The sequence below is a fragment of the Lepidochelys kempii genome, chromosome 3 (genome assembly GCF_965140265.1).
Source record: "Lepidochelys kempii isolate rLepKem1 chromosome 3, rLepKem1.hap2, whole genome shotgun sequence".
Lineage (NCBI taxonomy): Eukaryota > Metazoa > Chordata > Testudines > Cheloniidae > Lepidochelys > Lepidochelys kempii.
Genome location: NC_133258.1, coordinates 98,754,101 through 98,773,919, shown reverse-complemented (window position 1 = coordinate 98,773,919; position 19,819 = coordinate 98,754,101). Strand labels below are relative to the sequence as shown.

The 19,819-nt window shown below is 40.3% G+C and overlaps 1 protein-coding gene across 3 annotated transcripts in view; it reads left to right on the top strand.

Annotated features, from left to right (window-relative positions):
* ARHGAP18 (Rho GTPase activating protein 18) overlaps positions 1–11,195 on the top strand; it is a 121,491-nt gene extending 110,296 nt beyond the window's left edge. For all 3 annotated transcript variants that reach the window (XM_073337273.1, XM_073337272.1, XM_073337275.1), the window contains exons 13-15: positions 2,846–2,970; positions 4,281–4,342; positions 8,670–11,195. In XM_073337273.1, coding sequence (XP_073193374.1) covers positions 2,846–2,970; positions 4,281–4,342; positions 8,670–8,761 — 279 coding nt within the window. In that variant the 3' untranslated portion in view covers positions 8,762–11,195. The remainder of the gene's footprint in view (positions 1–2,845; positions 2,971–4,280; positions 4,343–8,669) is intronic.
* Positions 11,196–19,819: the final 8,624 nt, after the last annotated feature.

The window sequence follows — 19,819 nt, the reverse complement described above, 5'->3', positions numbered from 1 at the left end:
CAAGAAGGCATTTCATGTAGTGATACGTCTGGACTTGTTCTTTAGAATACTGAAATAACTGAGATAACTGTAGAATATTGAGATTTCAGGATTCTCAGGAGCACATCTTTAATTGTCCATCTGTTTCCTTGTTTGCAGCATTAGACTTCCAAATAAATGGGGCTAATGTCTACACAATTTACATACCAGGCAGTCCCACAGAAGTCAGTGTGTGGGTTATAAGTTAACCCTATAATTTTAAAATTACCTTAATATGTGCAGGATAGTTTCTAAATGGCAGTAGTGGCTTTTTTATCTAAGTGGCTTTTTTAATCTATGGCCTGCATGTGGTGGATTATCTTCACCTTTCTGCAGAGCATATGCCCTATGCACCATTTAAGTTCCACTCTCAGAATAGGGGCTAAGCAGGACTTAAGTGTTAGACAGGCTTTGCTTTAAGAATGACTACTTCTTATAAGCTCCTGAGGGTTATTTGCTTTCCAAAACATCCATATTTACAGCTGTGTGGGCCAGATCCATGGCTCTGGTTAAGTCTCCTTACTGTTATGGTGCAAGGACCAAGCTGGACTTGAAATCTGCTTTAGTCAGACAACTGGGGGCTTCCTCGAGGTAGGAAAACCCTTAGATGGCATAACCAGTTTTATGTCACTCACTATCCAATCCTTCTTGGCATACGGGCCATTACAGGGCAGAGAGGGATCATGTCACAGGCAGGACAGAGCAGTCCTTGGCTGCATAATGGTCCAACGTAATTTAGCTGTATGCAGTGTTGTTGTAGCGGTGTCAATCCTAGGATATTAGAGACAAGGTGAGTGAGGTAGTAGATTTTATTGTACCAACTTCTGTCTCTCTTACCGATAGAAGTTGGTCCAATAAAAGATGTTGCCTCTCCCACCATGTCACTCAAGGTAACTTGTAGTGGCCAGTTTATCCCATGATGAACCTCAGAGATGGGGAAAGAGAAAGATATCTTAAAGCCACTTTTGCCTTCCCTCTTTTCTATCAGCTGCATTGAACATGGGCTAGGTGCAGCTGAGGATCGCTCTCTCTACAGGTAGGGTATCCTGAATGTAGGTGTGGTTGAACATGAACTCCTCCAAGAAATTTAGGAGTTGAAGATGATGATAGGTGCATTTTCCTTAGCTATGAAACAAGTTTTCCATTTGACCTATGACCTTGATGTCACAATATTGTGGAAATTCTTAACACACTTGTTCCCACTCACACAATCAAGCCAAACAGTTTTCACACACATCCATCATATGCCCGATGAGCAAACAAATTAATCACTATGTAATCCAACTGAATACGAAAATGAAGGCTGATTTAAATTTACTGTGCAGAACACAATGAAAGGCTATTCAGGATAATAGCCTTTCCACCCTCAGAAGATTGCTCCCTTGTTGACAGTGAATATGTTCATAACAGTTTTGAAGACAGGCAAGAGCTATTTAAGCAAGAGCTAGTTAACTTTGTGTATACAGTTTGACAGATACTTATAGTCATGATCACTGCTAGTAGTCTCTTGCAAACTCTTGATCCACCAGTTGTAAATTCTTTAGACATGACTAGGTGTTCAATCCAGCAGTTCAATTCTGAGAGTTGTAACATACATGAAAAGACTGTGAAAGTAGCTGGGGTACAGCTTAAGCTGTGATTGTTCTTAGTCCATTGGTTTAAGATCAGACTTATTTTATCACTGCAGAGCTCAGCACTGTGGTGCAATTAATAGTCTGATGACATTTGTACTCAGTAACCTATGGGTCTGATTCTGATCTTATTTATACTGGTTCTACACCACTCTAACTCTACTGATTTCAATGGAGTTGCTCCAGATTCACATCTGTGTACATGAATATTTCTAGGCTTAATTCTATAACCTCTGTACCTCTGATATTATTCACTGATAATGAATAACAAACATTCAGCTTTACAATCACAGTGTTTAGAAAAAAAAGAGAATTACCTCTCAGAACTCCTCATACTTCTTTGCAGTAACCCTGACACAAACTTCTTTTAACATCAAAACAAGGACATTTGGAACCAGGCAAATGGTAGTTTATGTGTACAGAAAAATTATCTAAATTCTCTAAGAACAGAAATTAGGACTGACTATATAAATAAATTATGCCTTCTTTTAATGCCAAATGTCAGTATTGTATATTGCATAGAAAAAGCAATCTTTTTTCTGCACTGATATAAATTTGATATTCATCACCATGGGATTTATGGATTGAAATAAAATATATCCATTATGTAGTCAAAAGTGCATGCTGACTAGCTGAACAAAGTCTTGAGAACAAGAAAGGGAGGTTAAAAGCTGCACAAATGATTTGTGAGTGTCTATATATGAAAGGGAAAAGATTTTGTTAAAAAAATCAATTGAACAAATTATACAGATCTGTGAATACATTTGTAAAATCTTTTGTGAAATTCAGGTTAAAGGAAACTGGAAATTTTTGCCTGGCACTAGCGCATACAACATCTCCTTTCTGAATCTGGTTCATGTATTACTATATCAAACACACAAGCTTCATAACATGCTGAAATTGTCTCTTAATATAGCAATAATCGTTACTGTTATCATTCATAACATCTATGGAAAATAATTAAACATTACTGTTCTTTTGTTATAAAGTTCTCTATTGGCATTAAAAAGAGATTTGAGGGTCTGATGTAATTTAGTAAATTACAACGTAGTTAACATTTTTCTGCAATGATGTAGACAGTAGTTAAGCATACTTACAGAGCATTGTACTAAATTACTTATTGCATGCAGTATTTGGAGAAACTCATCAAAGCCAGCTGCTAGCAGCTTTGTTCCAATTTCATTATTGCTTCGCAGGCTGATGTTCCTCAGGGAGTGATACGGGTGCAAGCGCCTCGTCTTTCGAAAGTTTCCATGGCAATACAGCTGACGGAAGAACTAAAAGCCAGTGATATAGTAGCCAGGTTTCTCAGCCAGAAGAGGTACAAATCCCTTTTTGTTTTACTAACATTTCAGAATAAGTGACTTTTAGTATTTCGTATCACAAAAAAAGTTTTAAAATAGTTTGACAAAAGAGCAGATATGGTTAACAATTAAAGTGAGTTCAGTGACCAGTGAATTTAGCCTGTTCAAATAAATGTTTGATGAACTAATGATTTGGATTGTTCCAAGAAGCACTTCTAATGCTCCTTACAGCCTAAATCCTTACATATTGAGGCCTTCAGGAATATGCCAAAGTGTAGTATGTTGGTAGAGAATTAATTGCTGTTTTGTCAGCTGGGTTAGGAATGGCATCCATGGAACACAGTAAGTTTTTATATCTTCCTGTGGAGAATTTAGCGGGGAACTCTAAGAAAAGAAGTCTAAGAGAAAAAGGAATGGGGAAAGAGAAGATAAACCCTTCAGGAAAAAACATTAATTCATATCCATATATACATAGATCTATGAGAGAGAGATACACACAGATGTAAATCAATATCTATATTTGGGCCTAATCCAAATTCCACTGAAGTCATTGGAAACTTAAATGGACTTTAACATCATTAACTTAGGTGGACTTTGGATCCTACTGTGTGTGTGTGTGTGTGTGTGTGTGAGTGCGAGGGAGGTAATGCAAAGTAACTTTTCAGTTTCTACATCATTTATCTAGTTATTAATGATGATGCAGTAGCATTCCATTCTTCTTAAGATTAAGAATTTATTCTTATCTAAATTCCTTTTTTTAAAGGGGCTTATGATTTTGGCAAAACATTCTTTTCAGCTGCAAGTTGGCACACCTCATCGCAATCAGATGAGGATTTTATTGGTTTTGGAAAAAATTATGTTTGCCCCCCATTTAGTTACAGAAAAATAAGAAGGAAAATAAGAGCATGATTATGCCTTCCCCTACACATTCAGAGATATGAAATGTATGATGGGAGAATTCGTTTTTGCAGCAACAGTAAAAAAAAAAAAAAAAAATTCAGAGCAGAGCCAAAGAGCACAAAGTCAGGCTGCCACCAACTGTCAATAAAAAGATTAATCTTTTCTAAAAGTCTCAGTTCCTTAAAGTCTGATTTATTTTTCTTCTTTATAATTTACTATGCAGAATTACTCTTGTTTGCATTATCATACTGGTGTGATAGTCTTTTTCCTTTGTGTGTGTGTAGAGATGGGTAAAATAGAAATGTATAGATAATTTCTATGCATTGTCAGTTTCCTTAACTACCATCACATTTCCCAGGCACATTTAAGTGGTTTGATTGCAAGCTATTTGGTGGGATAGCTAATCATTTTGTTTTGTTCCTAACAGTGGAGTTGTCCAAGCTCTCAAGAAAGAAGAGGTATTTTTATATGAAATTGGAGGAAATATTGGTAAGGATGTTTTCTCAACAGATTCCCTTGCTGAAATGAGATTGCTTGGGCCTAACTTTGCCCTCAGTTACATCCACATGATCCCTATTGACTTCGCTGTGGGTGCATGTACGTGTGAATGAGGCAAAAGTTTGGCTGATAAAGTTTAGAATTAATTATGGGCTTGATTCATTCATTCCATGGGTTCACCAGTAGCTGCATGTTCATCCAGAGCCACCTGGTACAGCTTAAAAGATGGGCAGTGTTGGAAGGAGAGGGAGTAGGGGCCAGAATATTCACATCCAGAGGGTTCGTTTATTCAACACAGGCACCCTCTGCTGGCTTGGGTTCTATGGAACCCTGTCTAGGCTCCCACATGCAAGAATGTCTGGGGAAAGATCTTTTGTGCCCCAGGGTTGCATGAGCAAGGGTGCACATTGCATCACAGTCCTCGTTCACAGATGAATCAAGCCCCAAGTGGATAGTAAGAGGCAGGTCAAAAGCATGTAATAATCTATATCATGGATATCTGCTAAGTTGGCATTCCTGTTAGTATTTATTTGTGATGATTTGCATTTCTAAAATGTCCATCATCATTATATGAATGTTTTTACCCACAAGTTTATATACAAGGCATGTCCCCACCAGAAACTCTCCATCCATTCTTCCTTTTTCATAACTTCCTACTTGAAGGGCCCGACTCTCAGTGCCCCCCCCCCCGTCCCCCGCCACATGTCACATATATTAGTATTACAGACACGAAGAAGTGAAGTCTGTAACTCACCCTAAAGATGGCCTCTGTCCAAGCCACAGTAGAAGCAGATTCCACCGTTTTATGCCACCTAAAGAGAACGTTCTGTCCCAGCCGCTACAAGTTATACCCTGGACAGAAGAGTCGTTACTGACGGCAGCTTCCGCGCCAGTGTGAGGTGAGAGTGGTGGTCACTGAAGGAAGGAGCTCACCTCATTCAGGGCTTCGTAGATGAGGGCCAGAACCTGGAATTGGACCCAGAGCAGCACAGGCAACTAGTGCAAAGTTGGTCCGTCCTGTTCAGCAGTTAGGCCACTGAACACCTGACAAACTGTAATACCTGGGCAGCCTTCCTAGTATTTACCAGGTGCGCCTTATAATGGCAGTCCAGTCTGAAGGTGACGATAGCATGGCTCTCTTCTGGCAGGAAAGCTTACCATCGATTCCTGCCCAGTCATAGAGGAGGAAAAGTGGTTTTGAACATGGTTGCTATCTGGGTGTCTAGCAACAGACAAGAGTCCAAAAGCTTTGAGTGTGGAGAAGGGATGAGATCATGGTCACAGACTTTTGCATTTCTCTGAAGTGCTGTCTCCTGCCAACTGGCATCACTTCTGTTTTGCCTGGGATGAGCCTGAATCAGCTGCTTTTTATCCATGTCCCTAGTTTACTCCGATAAGGCGTCAGGGAGACTTTAGTGAGAAGGAAGGACAGAGCTGGTGTCATCAACATATAGGTGGCACCATAGCCCATAGCATCTTATAATCTCCCCTATAAGGAGAGAGAGATTGTCATAGCTTCTCCTAATTATTTATTTTTAAAAATGAGAAATATTTAAGCACACTGAACAGTAAAACGGTCCTTATCTTCATGCTTACTGTTTGAGCTTCCCTTACAACCTCCACTCCCGTGTTCCACATCAAACACAGGGGAAGTCACTGTCAATAGGAAAGATTCTCTGGCCTTCCCGTGATGCAAGTTTCCCAGCTCTGAATAACAGGCTATTAAAACAAGACAGTGGCTTAGTATAATTAATGCCAGAACACCATTTTGAATGTACTAGAATTTTTCTTTAATGAACGAAAAGGTGTTTCTTTCTAAAGTCTACACTGAGAATCACTCTCTAACCACAAATTTTTAATGGGCTGAGCGAATTAAAAAATCATTCATGAACTAGACAACATGAACTAGATTTACTTTGTTTTTTCTCTTAACTGTGGCCTGTTAAGTTTACCAAAATTTATAACTTTAAGCAAAACTTTAATACTTTTGTACTCTCTGCAGATGCTAACCTATTTTTTCTCTACCATGTTACTGCTTTAAAAATAGCTTAAACATTTACACCAAAACCAAAATCATTACAATATCAGCTTTTATTTACAATATGTTATAGACATGCTTCAGTTTTTCTAATACAGCATTGTAAGGGCAACTAGTCACAAAGGTTTTTATTCTGTGCCTAATGCCTGATTAAAAAATAATATTCATTTATATCAAATGACTGCACAGGTTCTCCATGTCTCTCTGCACAGATTCTCTGTATCTGTTAAGTAAGAATGTCTTCGCAGTTCCATAAGGCTGTTTTTAGGAGAGGAGCATTTGTTTATTTCACAGCAATATTAATATCATAGAAAAAGGCTTATAATTGACTTCAGTGGAACTGAGACCTATTTATTACTACGTCAGGTATATTGTGGTAGTATATAATGTATGTACATAAATAAAACTGGGTTGATTTGCATGTATGTTTGTAATGAAAGTATATAATCTGAGTATGCATATTTTGTAATACTGGGAAGCTCTGTGGGAGTGGGGCTGTGTGTGTGTGTGAGAGAGAGAAATGTTTATTGCTAATTTATATCTGGTTGCTTATTAGAAACTGGTTTATTGAATAGACCCTCTACTTGAAATGTAGTTACTCTATGTGCTTGTTAAAGTGAAGATGTGGCAAGCTGGAGATTTTCTGCAAGCTTGTTATGGCATTTGGTGGAATGCTGGAAGCCTCCTGAGTAATCCTCCTCTTTGCTAATAAACCTTTTTGATAATTGCATTTTATCACTCCCTATGTTTCCTACTTCTAATTACTGTAGCAGTTACTGTGGGGCTGGTGAAGAGAAGCTTCCTGACTTTAAGCTGCTGGGCAAGCAGACAGGCTGACTCTCTTTTCATTTGTTGTGTCCGGGCTCTTCTGCTCTTGGCTGTCATTTTCTTCATGACACAGCAAACTCATGCAGAGATTGCACAAAAGAGGAAAGAACCAACAGCTCACTATCAAATGCAGCAACATGACCAATATATTTAATTATTGATTGTCACTGCTGAGTCTTTCCTCCTTCATGTATATTCTGTGCAGGGCTGGTAGCATCAGCAGGTTGCCTGACACTATCCATTATAAGACCCTGTTTTCAGTTGCTTATAGCTTTGCCAAACTTTAAAAGTTCGGGCTGAAATGTTCCATGCTGTGTGTCTGCCACAGGCTGATTTTTGGGGGGTGGGGGGGGGTGGGGAGGACGTGGGCAGGAGGCAAAGAGAGGGAGGAGAAATTTCATCCTAAATGGATAGGCTATTTCTGAGAACAACGTTACAGAAAACTGCCTATGTTAACCTTTTCTTTGAGAAGCTCTTGTGCCTTCATGTTTGAAGTGGGGATTTGAAGTTTGGCAGGAGGGCAGCCTTTGTGTCAGGTACGCAGTGGTGGAATTAATGACTGTATCATAATGCGTGTGCACGGGGGGCTGAATTAAAGTTGCTCATGCAACCTTAATTCTGGCATTTCCTAACTTTTGAATGCTTGACTTTGCAACCTTAATAATATTCTTTCAGCGTAGTTTGCATATATAATATGTGTATATATAGCAGATGATTCCTTGAAGAACTTGGGCACATAGAAGACTACAACTCAAACAAGGCGACATATTCATGGTTCTACCTTTACTAATATTGACTTGCTGCCTTTCTAATCATTGCAGTACTCTTACGTTCATTTATGCTTAAATTATTATTTTCGTAACAGCTACTAGACATTAGACTAGGATAAAATATCAGCAGAAGTTAAACTGCTTTTCTCTCCATGATTTGACCTATCACAACACAGCTGTGCACACTGGATACGAAGGAACTGTTAACAAGATCAAGACTGGTAAGAGCTGGGAGTGGGAAGGTGCACAGCTTTCTTGGTCAAAAGCCCCACCTCTTGAACTCCCCTCCAAAGGAATTGAAAATGACCATAAATATAACAGCCTTCAGATCTAAATGGAAAACGCAGCCTTTTGACTTATCCCCAATAGCATCAAATCCTCAGGTGGTATAAATCAGCATAGATCCACTGACGTCAATGGAATACCTCAATTTACATCATCCGAAGGATCTGACCTAATTATGGACAAGATAATTAAAGAATCCCACTAAGTACAGCCCCCATGAGTCAGGGTGAAAAATAAGAGAGTAATTCTTGATGTCACTTTTCCTCTGCTTTGTTAGATACCATGGTGATGGGCACAGTATAAAAATCTAAATAGACTGGAATAGTTCTATGAATGTTGAAAGTAAATTCCCTTTTTTTAGGTGTACTAAATCTAATCACACATCTCTTTTTGTTAGGAGAACGCTGCCTTGATGATGATACCTACATGAAGGACCTGTACCAACTCAACCCAAATGCTGAGTGGGTTATAAAGTCCAAGCATAGTTAAACTCATAACAAATTACAAAAGAAAAATCTGTGGACTGGACTTCGTAATACTGTGTATTCTAAAAGGACAGGATATTGTTTTATCATTCAAATGCATTGTACTATTAAAGGAATATTGTCAAGCTTATTAAATCACTTACAAGTGGTTTCCACTAAGTTGGCAACATTTACCACTGTCACCATGCAGCAATATCTGAGATATTAGCTTTCCCCGCTATGCATACTTAGACTAAGCAGTGATTGCATGGTAACTGAAGTTAAATGTTGACTTTTCAGTGACAACCATTGTATCTTGATAATGGTTCCATCTGGCAGGTCTTATGTTCACATCTATAATCTTATTGTGCGAGGGAGATCTATATTGTCTTTCTTTATATATGTGTTTTTCATAGCGCCTAGCATGGTGGGGAACCCAACCCTAACCGGGGCTTCTGAGTGCTACAGTAATATAGATATTAAATAAAAAGAATGATTCCAGAGACATAAAGTTTCCTCAATCACTGTGAGATTCAAAGTAGAAAAACTGTAATGTAATATATCCTGTCTCCGTCTTAATAAGTGTGCCCCAATTTTTTCCTTCCGGGGTACATTTTGATGAAAATTGGGAGCTAGTGAGTTTTTTTGTGAAAACTTCTATTTCTGCCCAGCATTCCTGCTAGACAAACTAAGTTGCACACTCTTTTATATTATTGATCTAGTGGTTTGCTTGTATTCTTGATGGTAAAGAATTTTTAAATGGGACCACATGTCAAGGTGAGTCCATTTGAAAGCCTACAATCCTAAGTAGTGTCCTTTGTAATGTTGGAATATTAGCATCCAGTGTGAAGGCACTGAGCTGTTTTAGTGGTGCCATACAGGGACATTGTGAACTGCTTTGGATTTTCTTAGACCATCTGACAGATTTCAAAACATTTTGCGAACTGCCAAAAACTGCCAAATTACTTACAAATTGCAGAACACAAACATTCAGGATAAATAAAACAACTGTGGCAAGTAACTGGTCTGAAATTCACATTTAGCAAACTACCAAACCCCTCCTCCCCCCTTAGAGCATGTCTTCACTACAGAGTTAACCCAGGCTCTTATTTGATGTTGCTGCTAAACTGGCTCCTGACCACATACAAAACCCTCTTACCCAACTATAGTGGTGCTTTATACCTGGGCTAGCTGGCCTATCCTGGGGTATAAGCTAAAGCCCAAGTTCTGCTTTCACTTGGGCTGGTAACCTGCCCACTTGGTAATGAGGATGAAGGCTAAACCACTTGAGAGCTGATAGTCCTTCAGTGCTGTCCCACAATTTTCCCCATGTCCCCAGAAGGACAAACAAGTCCCAAAAGTCACCGGGTGAAGAAACATGGGATATGCCCTTTAGCGTCACACACACGTGAGTGCAGCCCCAGTGGAGACCCAGTAACTTGAGTGTGGCTTTGCAGTGTGGCTACTCACCTGAGCTAGATCAATGCTGGTGCCACTCAGTTGATCTAACTCTGAAGCGAAAACACACCCTCTGCACCAAATTTTCCCTTTGGACACATTGATTTCATTGAGTTCAAAGGGAGTCTTGTGTACATATCCAGGGGAAGAATCAGGCCTTTTGGACCTGATCAAACCCAATGACGTCAAAGGGAATCTTTTCAACGAGCTTTGGATCAGGCTCTCACACTGTATTATTCACAAGTGAACTTAAAATTACACGGTTGGAACTGTTGCATCTGCAACATAGATATGCAATAGTGTATAACTGTAAAGGTTATAGAATGTGTTCTTTATAGAAAGAGTTTTGTGCACATCTGCTGGTTAGTTATTCCATTTAGGTGAGACACACAACATATGAACAATTTATGTTTGTGTGCTTTTGGTATTCTTTTGTTTTTATTTTTAATCAAAACAGCAGAGAATATTGCAATGGGGCAGGAAGAATTGTTCCCAGGGATTCTATAACACAAGTCATCTTGTGGATAGAACAAAGACTATACTGTAAATACAAGGAAGGGAGTAAGAAACAAAAAAATGCTTGAGCAAATATTTATGAGTCTAGAATGTAATAAATATAAGGCAATTTAGATGTGTAATACAGCAAACTGTGTGTTCATAATACTTTAGCTATAGTTCTTTAAAAAACAGCTTACATGTTACTGGAACTCTAGATATTATTTTAATCAGGAACAAAGTACTGATGAGAAGAATAGCTGTAAAATTTCACCCTGGTGGCTACGATAATTTAAATAACTTTGTTGCAGGTTTAGTGCCATTACCTTTTTTTTTAATTTAAAAATAATTTTTATAATCAAATGTTTTTTTCTTAATTCTCTTATTTTAATTATTATGCTATAGAAATGTACACAAAAGCAATGCTGACTAGTTGTTGAATAAACTTTTTGTTTTGAATGCCTCACTTCATAATCCATACGGGTAGTCTATAGCTTTATGTATAAAAGAGATGTTTCAGATGAAAACTGGTTTACTTGGTATTTTTTCTTCTTATGAACACACTTAGTGTTTTACTGTATTCCATATTTCCTTATGTGTTACTTTTATGTGCCCTGTAATAGGCCACACAGCCTTGGAGGTTTGAATGCCCAATTGGATAACAGCCAAAGAAGGGACCTCGGTTTAAACAGGAAGATTATTTATTTATTGGGGTGCTCCATCTTAGTACTATAGTGCAGTCTTGGTGTGGGTTTTGACCCACCAAACTACAATATATACTTACAGTGTATATGTAACGAAGCAGGCACCTCCAGCATTTCCTCTAAATACAATTCAAGACTTAACTGTAAAATGTAGCCAGGGCATAAGTGAAGACCAAAGAGCATGGGGGTGAGCTGATAAAATCCCTTTGTAATGAAAAGACCGTATTGGCATGATTGGTCAGCCAAAGTAATTTGGTAGTTGCCCTTCACTTGACTGAATCTGGCGATATACTGCAGTGCATCACCCAGATGAAAGGTTACTTCATCTAACCCTAGCATAAAATAGGTGACATGAATGAGACTTCCAGAATGCAATCGTCTTCCAGAATAATCGTTTCATGAAAGCACCACAGTGGGGGAGCAAGAGAACTGACCTACTTTTAGAAGATTTCCCACACCAGAAGATATGAAGTTCATACTTGGCACTTGTAGCATTTATTTGCTGTAAACTCAACGGGTGGGAAAGGGGGAGAGGATGTTTGTTTCATGTTAGAAATGGGTCCAAACTGGAACTCCAAATCCAAACACCTCCACACTCTGTGGAGTTTTGAAATATGGATCTGAATTTTGCAGGTTGAGCTCATCTCTGCTTTAAATCCATTGATGATGGAGAAATTTCATTTAGCCTGTTCAACCAAAGCTCATTCTGGTGCTTCCTAATTTAACCACACTCAAATAGTTTTTGAACAACAATAAGAGATCTGGATATAATTTCCTTAACATTCACACCATTAGTGCAGAGCTAGTTGAATTGGTGTCAGGAGTAGATTATAGACTAAAGCCTGGTGAAATTCATCAGGGCCTCCTACTTCGAGGGTCCTCTTTGCCCCAAAGTTCTATTCCAGGAGCCTTCTGAATTGTTTTATCCAGCTATTTACCCCCTTCCCACAGATACACCACAACCTTTACGTTAAAAGTTTCAGAGTAGCAGCCGTGTTAGTCTGCATTCGCAAAAAGAAAAGGAGCACTTGTGGCACCTTAGAGACTAACCAATTTATTTGAGCATAAGCTTTCGTGAGCTACAGCTCACTGCATCGGATGCATAAAGTGGAAAGTACAGACTTTAGTACTTTACAGTACTTTAGTACTGTACTTTCCACTTTATGCATCCGATGCAGTGAGCTGTAGCTCACGAAAGCTTATGCTCAAATAAATTGGTTAGTCTCTAAGGTGCCACAAGTGCTCCTTTTCTTTTTACGTTAAAAGTGTGTCTCAAAGAATCATCACTTTAAAACTCTCCAGAAACCTCAGGCCAGCTCAGCATATTAAAATTGCAGGTTTCAGCAGGGGAAAGGTGAGGGTCAGAGAGAAGAGAAGCAGCCTGACGGTGGGAGGGAGCTGTGATTCTGCGGTGGAGGGAGGAGCTGCTTGCTTTAGAAGAGACTCTCCTGCTGCCAAGCAGACCTTAGACGTTAGCTACAACACCAGTTAGCCAGGGTGAGTTTTAAAAACCTGGGTGCATCTCAGCCAAATCAGGACTACTAGCACCTATGGCGGTAGCCATCTCTCTATGGGTCAATGTCTGCCTACCCAGCCAAATGACTAAATAAGCACAAGCAGGAGAAAGCCAGGGGCCTCATTTCTCCAACATCCTGCTAAGTCCGCCTCAAACATCAGCCAGGATAATCCAGCTCCCCCGGCCCACCCTCTAAACATACATACACACGCGCCAGCCAGGGGAGACCTCTGACAGGCAGGAGAGAGCCACCACCTCAAAACTCCATGCCCCACTGATCTGCACCCCAGGGTCAGAGGCTGCAGGATGACCCGCCTACCACAACAATAGCTGATGTGTGGAACTGATAGTAGGGAGGGCAACCATGTAGATGAGTTTTCATGAGGAAGCGGGGACACGTGGGAGGCTGTGTGTGCAGGTGGAAGGGTTAATGACATAGCATGTGTGGAAAGCATGATATATTTTGGGAAGTTGGGAGAGGAGTGATAGTAACACCATGCAACTCATATAAGGAAGTGTATTTTACCAGGTGAATATCAAGTGTATTGGCTTCTAAGTTGGAAAATGTTAGGAAGCCTCTTGTTAAAATTTTGGCAGCATATAAATGGTTTTAAGATGACCATCTGATAAAGGAACAAAGCTGCTCGCAGAATACACCTCCAGCCTATCAAAACTTAAAATGCAGTAGAAAACTAACCAGCTAAAAGAAAAGATGTGCTAAATGAATTTATTTACTTTGTGCCAAACCTAAATATATGTAAGCACCAAACCTCTACTACACCTCAATTTTTGGAGTGAAGCAATCCTTCAAAAGAATAAAGTTTATATGCTCTTAATGTCCAATAATATTTATAAGTAAATATGTATACAGCATAGTGCTTAAAATGATGCAAAGCACTGTGCAAAGTTGTACTCATAAAACCCCTCTAAAACAGCTAAATTGCTATCATCCCCATTTTACAGTTGGGAAACTGTGTTTCAGTGACTTGCCCTAGGGCCAAAAGGGAGGTAACCAATCAGGAAACCACAGAAAGCAATTCAATAGGGCTCTCCAGCAATTTATGTAAAAAATCCAGTAGAATTTTATACACTATTGCCAACCCCAAAAGTTCAAAACTCATGAGCCAGACACCCTCCTCCGCACCAAAATAATGAGATTTTTGTTAAAGACTATAGTGTGATTTTTTGTGTGTGGCCTGTCTTCATTTTTGAGCTCCTGCCCATCCGCTGTGTGGCTGTGAGAGAGAGAGACAGTTAGTGTTGCCAGCTCTCCCAAATTTATTGATTAAGAGGATTCCAGCCCACACTGCAAGAGTTCTTGCTGGCTACTTGATTGTGTGGAGCTTCCAGCTGCTCATTTATTCTGTGTCCTTCCAACCCCATATCTGCCTGTCCCCCAGCCCAACTTTTAATTATGAACCTCACAGCCCCTCTCCCAACTCAGTTCTGTCCTTCCTAGCCCCATCTCTGCTCCCCGTGCAGCTCCTGAGGTCTTTTCACTATGAACATCTGAGGCTACGGGGGCTTCTCCCTTCCATCCTGTGAGGGTGATGGTGGCTTCTCCCTCTGCCTCCTCTACCCCAAAAAAATCTTCTCAGCTCCTGGAGTAGGGTGACCGATGACAAGAACAAAATATCGAGACACATGGGGGGCAGCCACAGGCTCACCCCCGCCCACCAGGGCCGGCTCTAGGTTTTTTGCCCCCTCAAGCAAAATATCGGGACAAATGGCATCCCAACTGTACATTGGTCGGGACGCGGGACAAACAACTAAATATCGGGACAGTCCCGATTTTATCGGGACGTCTGGTCACCCTATCCTGGTGAGGTGGGGGGGGGACATGAGGAGAGGTGTGCCTGCCCCCAGATACAGCCCTGATTAGGGAAGGCAGCCAGTCAGAGGGGATTTCCCCAGTCTAGACTGAAATTCAGAAAAGATGCATAGATTCCAGGGGCATTGGGGTTATCTAGGCTGAGCTCCTGTACAACACAGGCCAGAGAACTTCCCCAAAATAATTACTACAACACATCTCTTTAAAAAACATTCATCCTTGTTTAAAAATGGTCAGTGATGGAGAATCTACCAAGACCCTTGGTAAATTGCACCACTGGTTAATTACTCTCACTGTCAAAAATTTACGCCTTATTTCCAGTCTGAATTTGTCTAGCTTCAACTTCCAGCCCTTGTATCAAGTTATACCTTTGTCTGCTAGATTGAAGAGCTCATTATTAAACATTTTTCAACCAGGTACGTATTTACAGACTGTAATTGTTGCCCCCTAATCTTCTCTTTGTTAAGCTAAATAGATTGAATCCGTGAGTCTATGTCTATAAGGCCTTTAATCACTTTCGTGGGTCTTCTCTGAATCCTCTTAATTTATCAACATCCTTCTTGAATTGTGGGTGCCAGAACTGGACACAGTATTCTAGCAGCTGTTGCATAAGTGCCAAATACAGAGGTCAAATAACTTCTCTGCTCCTGCTTGAGATTCCCCTGTCTATGCATCCAAGGATCACATTAGCCCTTTTGACCACAGCATCACATTGGCAGCTCATGTTCTGCTGATTATCTACTGCAACCCCATAAGCTTTTGCAGAGTCACTGCTTTCCAGTGATAGAGTCCCCCATCCTCTACGTATGATCAAGATTCTTTGTTTCTAGATGTATACATTTACATTTAGCCATATTAAAATGGATATTGTTTGCTTGAGCCCAATTTACCAGGCGATCCAGATCAGTCTGAATCAGTGACCTGTCCTCTTCATTTTTTACCACTTTCACAATTTTTGTGTTATCTGCAAACTTCAGCAGTGACGATTTTTTGTTTTCTTCCAGGTCATTAATAAAAATATTAAATGGCCCTGGGCCAAGAACAAAAGGCGGACTCCACTAGAGACACATCTGTTTGATGATGATTCCCTGTATACAGTTACAGGGAGACATATCCGTTAGTCAATTTTTAAATCTATTTAATGTGTGCCTTGTTAATTTTATACAATTCTAGTTTTTAATGAAAATGTCATGTGGTACCAAATCAAATGCCCCACAGATGTCTAGGCATATTATATCAACACTGTTACCATTATCAACCAAACTTGTAATTTCATCAAAAAAAGGCACCAAGTTAGTTTGTCAGGATCTATTTTCCATAAAACCATGTTGATTGGCATTCATTATATGACTGTCATTTAATTCTTTATTAATCAAGTTGTGTATCAGCTGCTCAATTAGCTTGCCTAGGTTCAAGGTCAGACTGACAGACCTATAATTACCTGGGTCATCCCATTTCCCCTTTTTAAATATTGGCACAACACTAGCTTTCTTCCAGACTTCCCTGGTGTTCCAAGGCTTACGGGGAAAAAATCAGCATTAACAGTCCAGCAAGCACCTTAGCCAGCTCTTTTAAAACTCTTGGATGCAAATTATCTGGATCTGCTGATTTAAAAATGTTTAACTTTAGTAGCAGCTGTTTATCAGCCTCCTAAAATACTAGTAGAATGGAAAACGTGCTATCATAGGATATGACTACATGATCTGTTTTTTTCCTCCAAATATATAACTGAAATGTTCATTGAACACATCTGCCTATTCTGCATTATTATTGATAATTCTACCATTTCAAGATAGTAATGAACCAATATGATTGGAGGGTATGGGACTTCTCCTGTAGGGAGAGCCTGACTCCAGCCCTGGTGAAAAATCACATCACTGGCATAACTGGGAGAGTTGGCAACACTGCAAAAAGTGGCATGACAACCTTTCTATAGAGTTTTTAATTTATTCTATAGAAAGCTATTTTAGGAATATAATTTGCTATTCCAATTTGCTGGCTCAAAAAAGCTATAGAAAGGTTGTGATTACTTTCCATAATAATGGTAAAGCACAGTGAGACTCTGATCTTCTGGGTATTACTGTAATACAAATAAATAGTATTATCACTGAGAAGACCCCGGTTCCAGTCCTGTATTCAGTCTACTAGATAAAACTACCTCTCTGCCAGACCAAGCTATGTCTACAAGGCCCCAGTCCTGTAGAGGCCTGTTGACTTCAACACAGCTCAGTGTAGGCACAATAGTCTGCTCACATTGTAAATTTCAAGATCGGGGCCTTAGTTATGAAGTTAATTCTGTGTTTTTATCCCATGGGCTTTCTTGTGTCTAAAGAACAGTGAAACTACTATTGGGTTCTTACACCAGTACCAGTATATGTTTGCTGTCTATTATAATTCATTGCCTCATTTGGGGAAATGGCATAGCAGATTAGTGTTAAAATACGCACATCTTTATTTTCCTGTCTGAATGATGTCGTGTTTCTATAAAATCTCTGTAAACTACCGTAGGCAATAAAATGTTGGGGGGGTTTGTTGATTTTTTTTAACTTGAGTGTGACTTTCCATAAATGCACTTTCTGATTTCTTCTTTTCTATATGCTTGCAGTTTCCTTTCTTTTTATGTAAGGTCTCTCCCTATCAACCCAATAGGTGGCAGTATTGCTCAGACATTTTCTTCTTCAGTGTCTCAGTACATCAGTGGACAGGAATGGGAGAAGTTCTTTTATTCATGGTATAAAATCTTGGCACATATGGCTAAAGTGGGCATAGATATTGGCTACATGCAAGAGAAACACTTAATGAATACAAAGAGCACGAAATAGGCCAGCTGGCTGGTGAACCCCCTGTCATCCTCAACACATAGATCAGGGACAGTTGCAATTGAATTTTTGGAGAGGATTGGAATTTGCAGAGTTATTCATTACTATAACTACATACTGGGTCTGTGCTTTCATTCACAGTTCTTAACAACTCTTCAAGCTCTCGGTCAACTTGTACTTTTATATTGGACAACGTGGTATTGTCCTGTCATTTATTCCCATAAATTGTTGGCACTGAAAAGGGTAAAACTGAAACTTTCATTGCTATAAATCTTTGTATAGCAGAATCTCTCGAGTTCACACTGGGACACTCATTGCTGATTACCAGCTACTGCAAATGAATGGCCTGATCCAATGTGGCCCAGAGCAGGCATCACTAGCAGTGGAGGGCACATGCAGAACCTCTCAGGAGACTTTCCGTACATCACACAATTTGTGCTTTATGTTTGCTAATGCTTTATAGTACAGTAAATTAGTAAATGTAGGCAGTATATTAATAATACAAGACATCTCTGCCTCTGTCTGATTAACCTCTGCTGGTAAATGGTGAAATCACATGACAGTTTAGTTGGAGGGGATTGGGGGTGGCTGTACATTTGAAATAATTGAGTTTGCAAACAAGGAGATGGGATGCAAGTGGAGTTCTACTCTACTTATTAAGGGGTAGTACTGCGCTGGGGACTGCTCTGTCCCAAGAGAATTCTTTTGGACCGCCTACGAGCACAGAGGCTACATGTCTACTGCTACTACCATTTGTGGGACCCATGCCCAGCTCTGGTGAGTGGTGGATGGTGTATGCAGGATGCAGCAATGGATCTGCCTGCCTCCTCCTCACCACTTGTAGGCACTGTGCTATCCCTGAGGGATAGGGAAGGAGAAGCCCTTGCACTCCCCAGAACCTAGAGACTGCAATACTATCTGCCCATTGCAAGAGTCTTCACGTTGCACTCCCCGTCAGTATCCAGCCCAAGCTAATGATCCAACCAGAGGCCAACATTTGGTGATGAATCCTGGTCGCATGCCACCTTAGGTGCCTTGTGCATACGCTAAGAAGAGCTGCGCAATGGTGGCCCTTTAACAAGAATCTGTCGTTGTGCTTTGCTGAGGAACATTTGTCTTAAGGAGGGCTCAGTTCAGTCTAGCTAAGCTTTTATCAACTTATGTAAGCATCTCACTGCGGCAAACCAGAGCATTTCATTCAGTTCCAATGAACAAAGCCCAGCAAAATAAGGCAAACTCATTAAAAAAAAAAAGACTGATACTTCTACAAAATTAATCTTGCAGGGTGCTTGTCTCAATAAGAGCAAAAATAAAATGATTCTGTTAACTTGGGCAGAGATCATCTCCTATGCTTCTCTAACTAGTGACCAGATACTCACTCCCTGGTTCAGCTGCTGTGTACTGCTGAGGCAGAGCAAAGTAGCTGGACAACTGCCAAAGGACCTAATTCTTCTTCTTCAGCATGTGCCCAATTTAAAGCACACAGGTATTCTAATTTAAGCCTAGTGGTACTACCTATGTTTAAAGTTATGGCTGTACTTAAGTACCTGGCTGAATTAAGGCCCTAAATGGGTAGCTGAACATTCCTCTTGCACAGGAGAAATCCTCAAGGGGGGGCTAAACTGACAACAAAGTAAGAAAAAGCACAAGCTGCACACTTCTAAGGGATGCAGCACACAACTCAGAGCCCAAGGGGAAGAGTGTGCTAAAGCAGCTTTAAACCACCTCTGTGATCTCATGATCCTAGACTGCTCTGAAGCTTAGAGAGGCCTCCCTGCATAATGTAGACAACCTTGGGGGCTTGGCTATGTTCCAGCAGCCTTCCCTAGGGATGTCCTATAGCTTGGGATGATGCCTAGAATCTCTTATGGCCCTGTCCCAACACAAACCCTATGCCAGGGCCTGCACTGGGTAATTCCTCCTTCACCCAGAACTGGGGCTTTTAGCGCCCTTTACACCACCCCTGCCCTTTTACAAGTCCCCCATGTGTCTAGGGAGTAGCGCTGGAGCAAGTGTTACTCAACCAAATATTCCCCCGTTTCCTATCCCAGATACCCTCCCAGCACAGCAGTCCCCTTCTCTGGCTCTGTCAAACCTTTGGCCAGGTGACATCCATGTGGGATTTAGCTGGAATCCAAAAGTTAAAGAATTAATGCTGCAAAGTGAAAGTTTGTTTAAAATGCATGGCCTTGAAAAAGCAGCATCTAGTTGGGCTTGATAAGGATGATTATGACTTTCTCAAGCCATTATACTGTAGTCC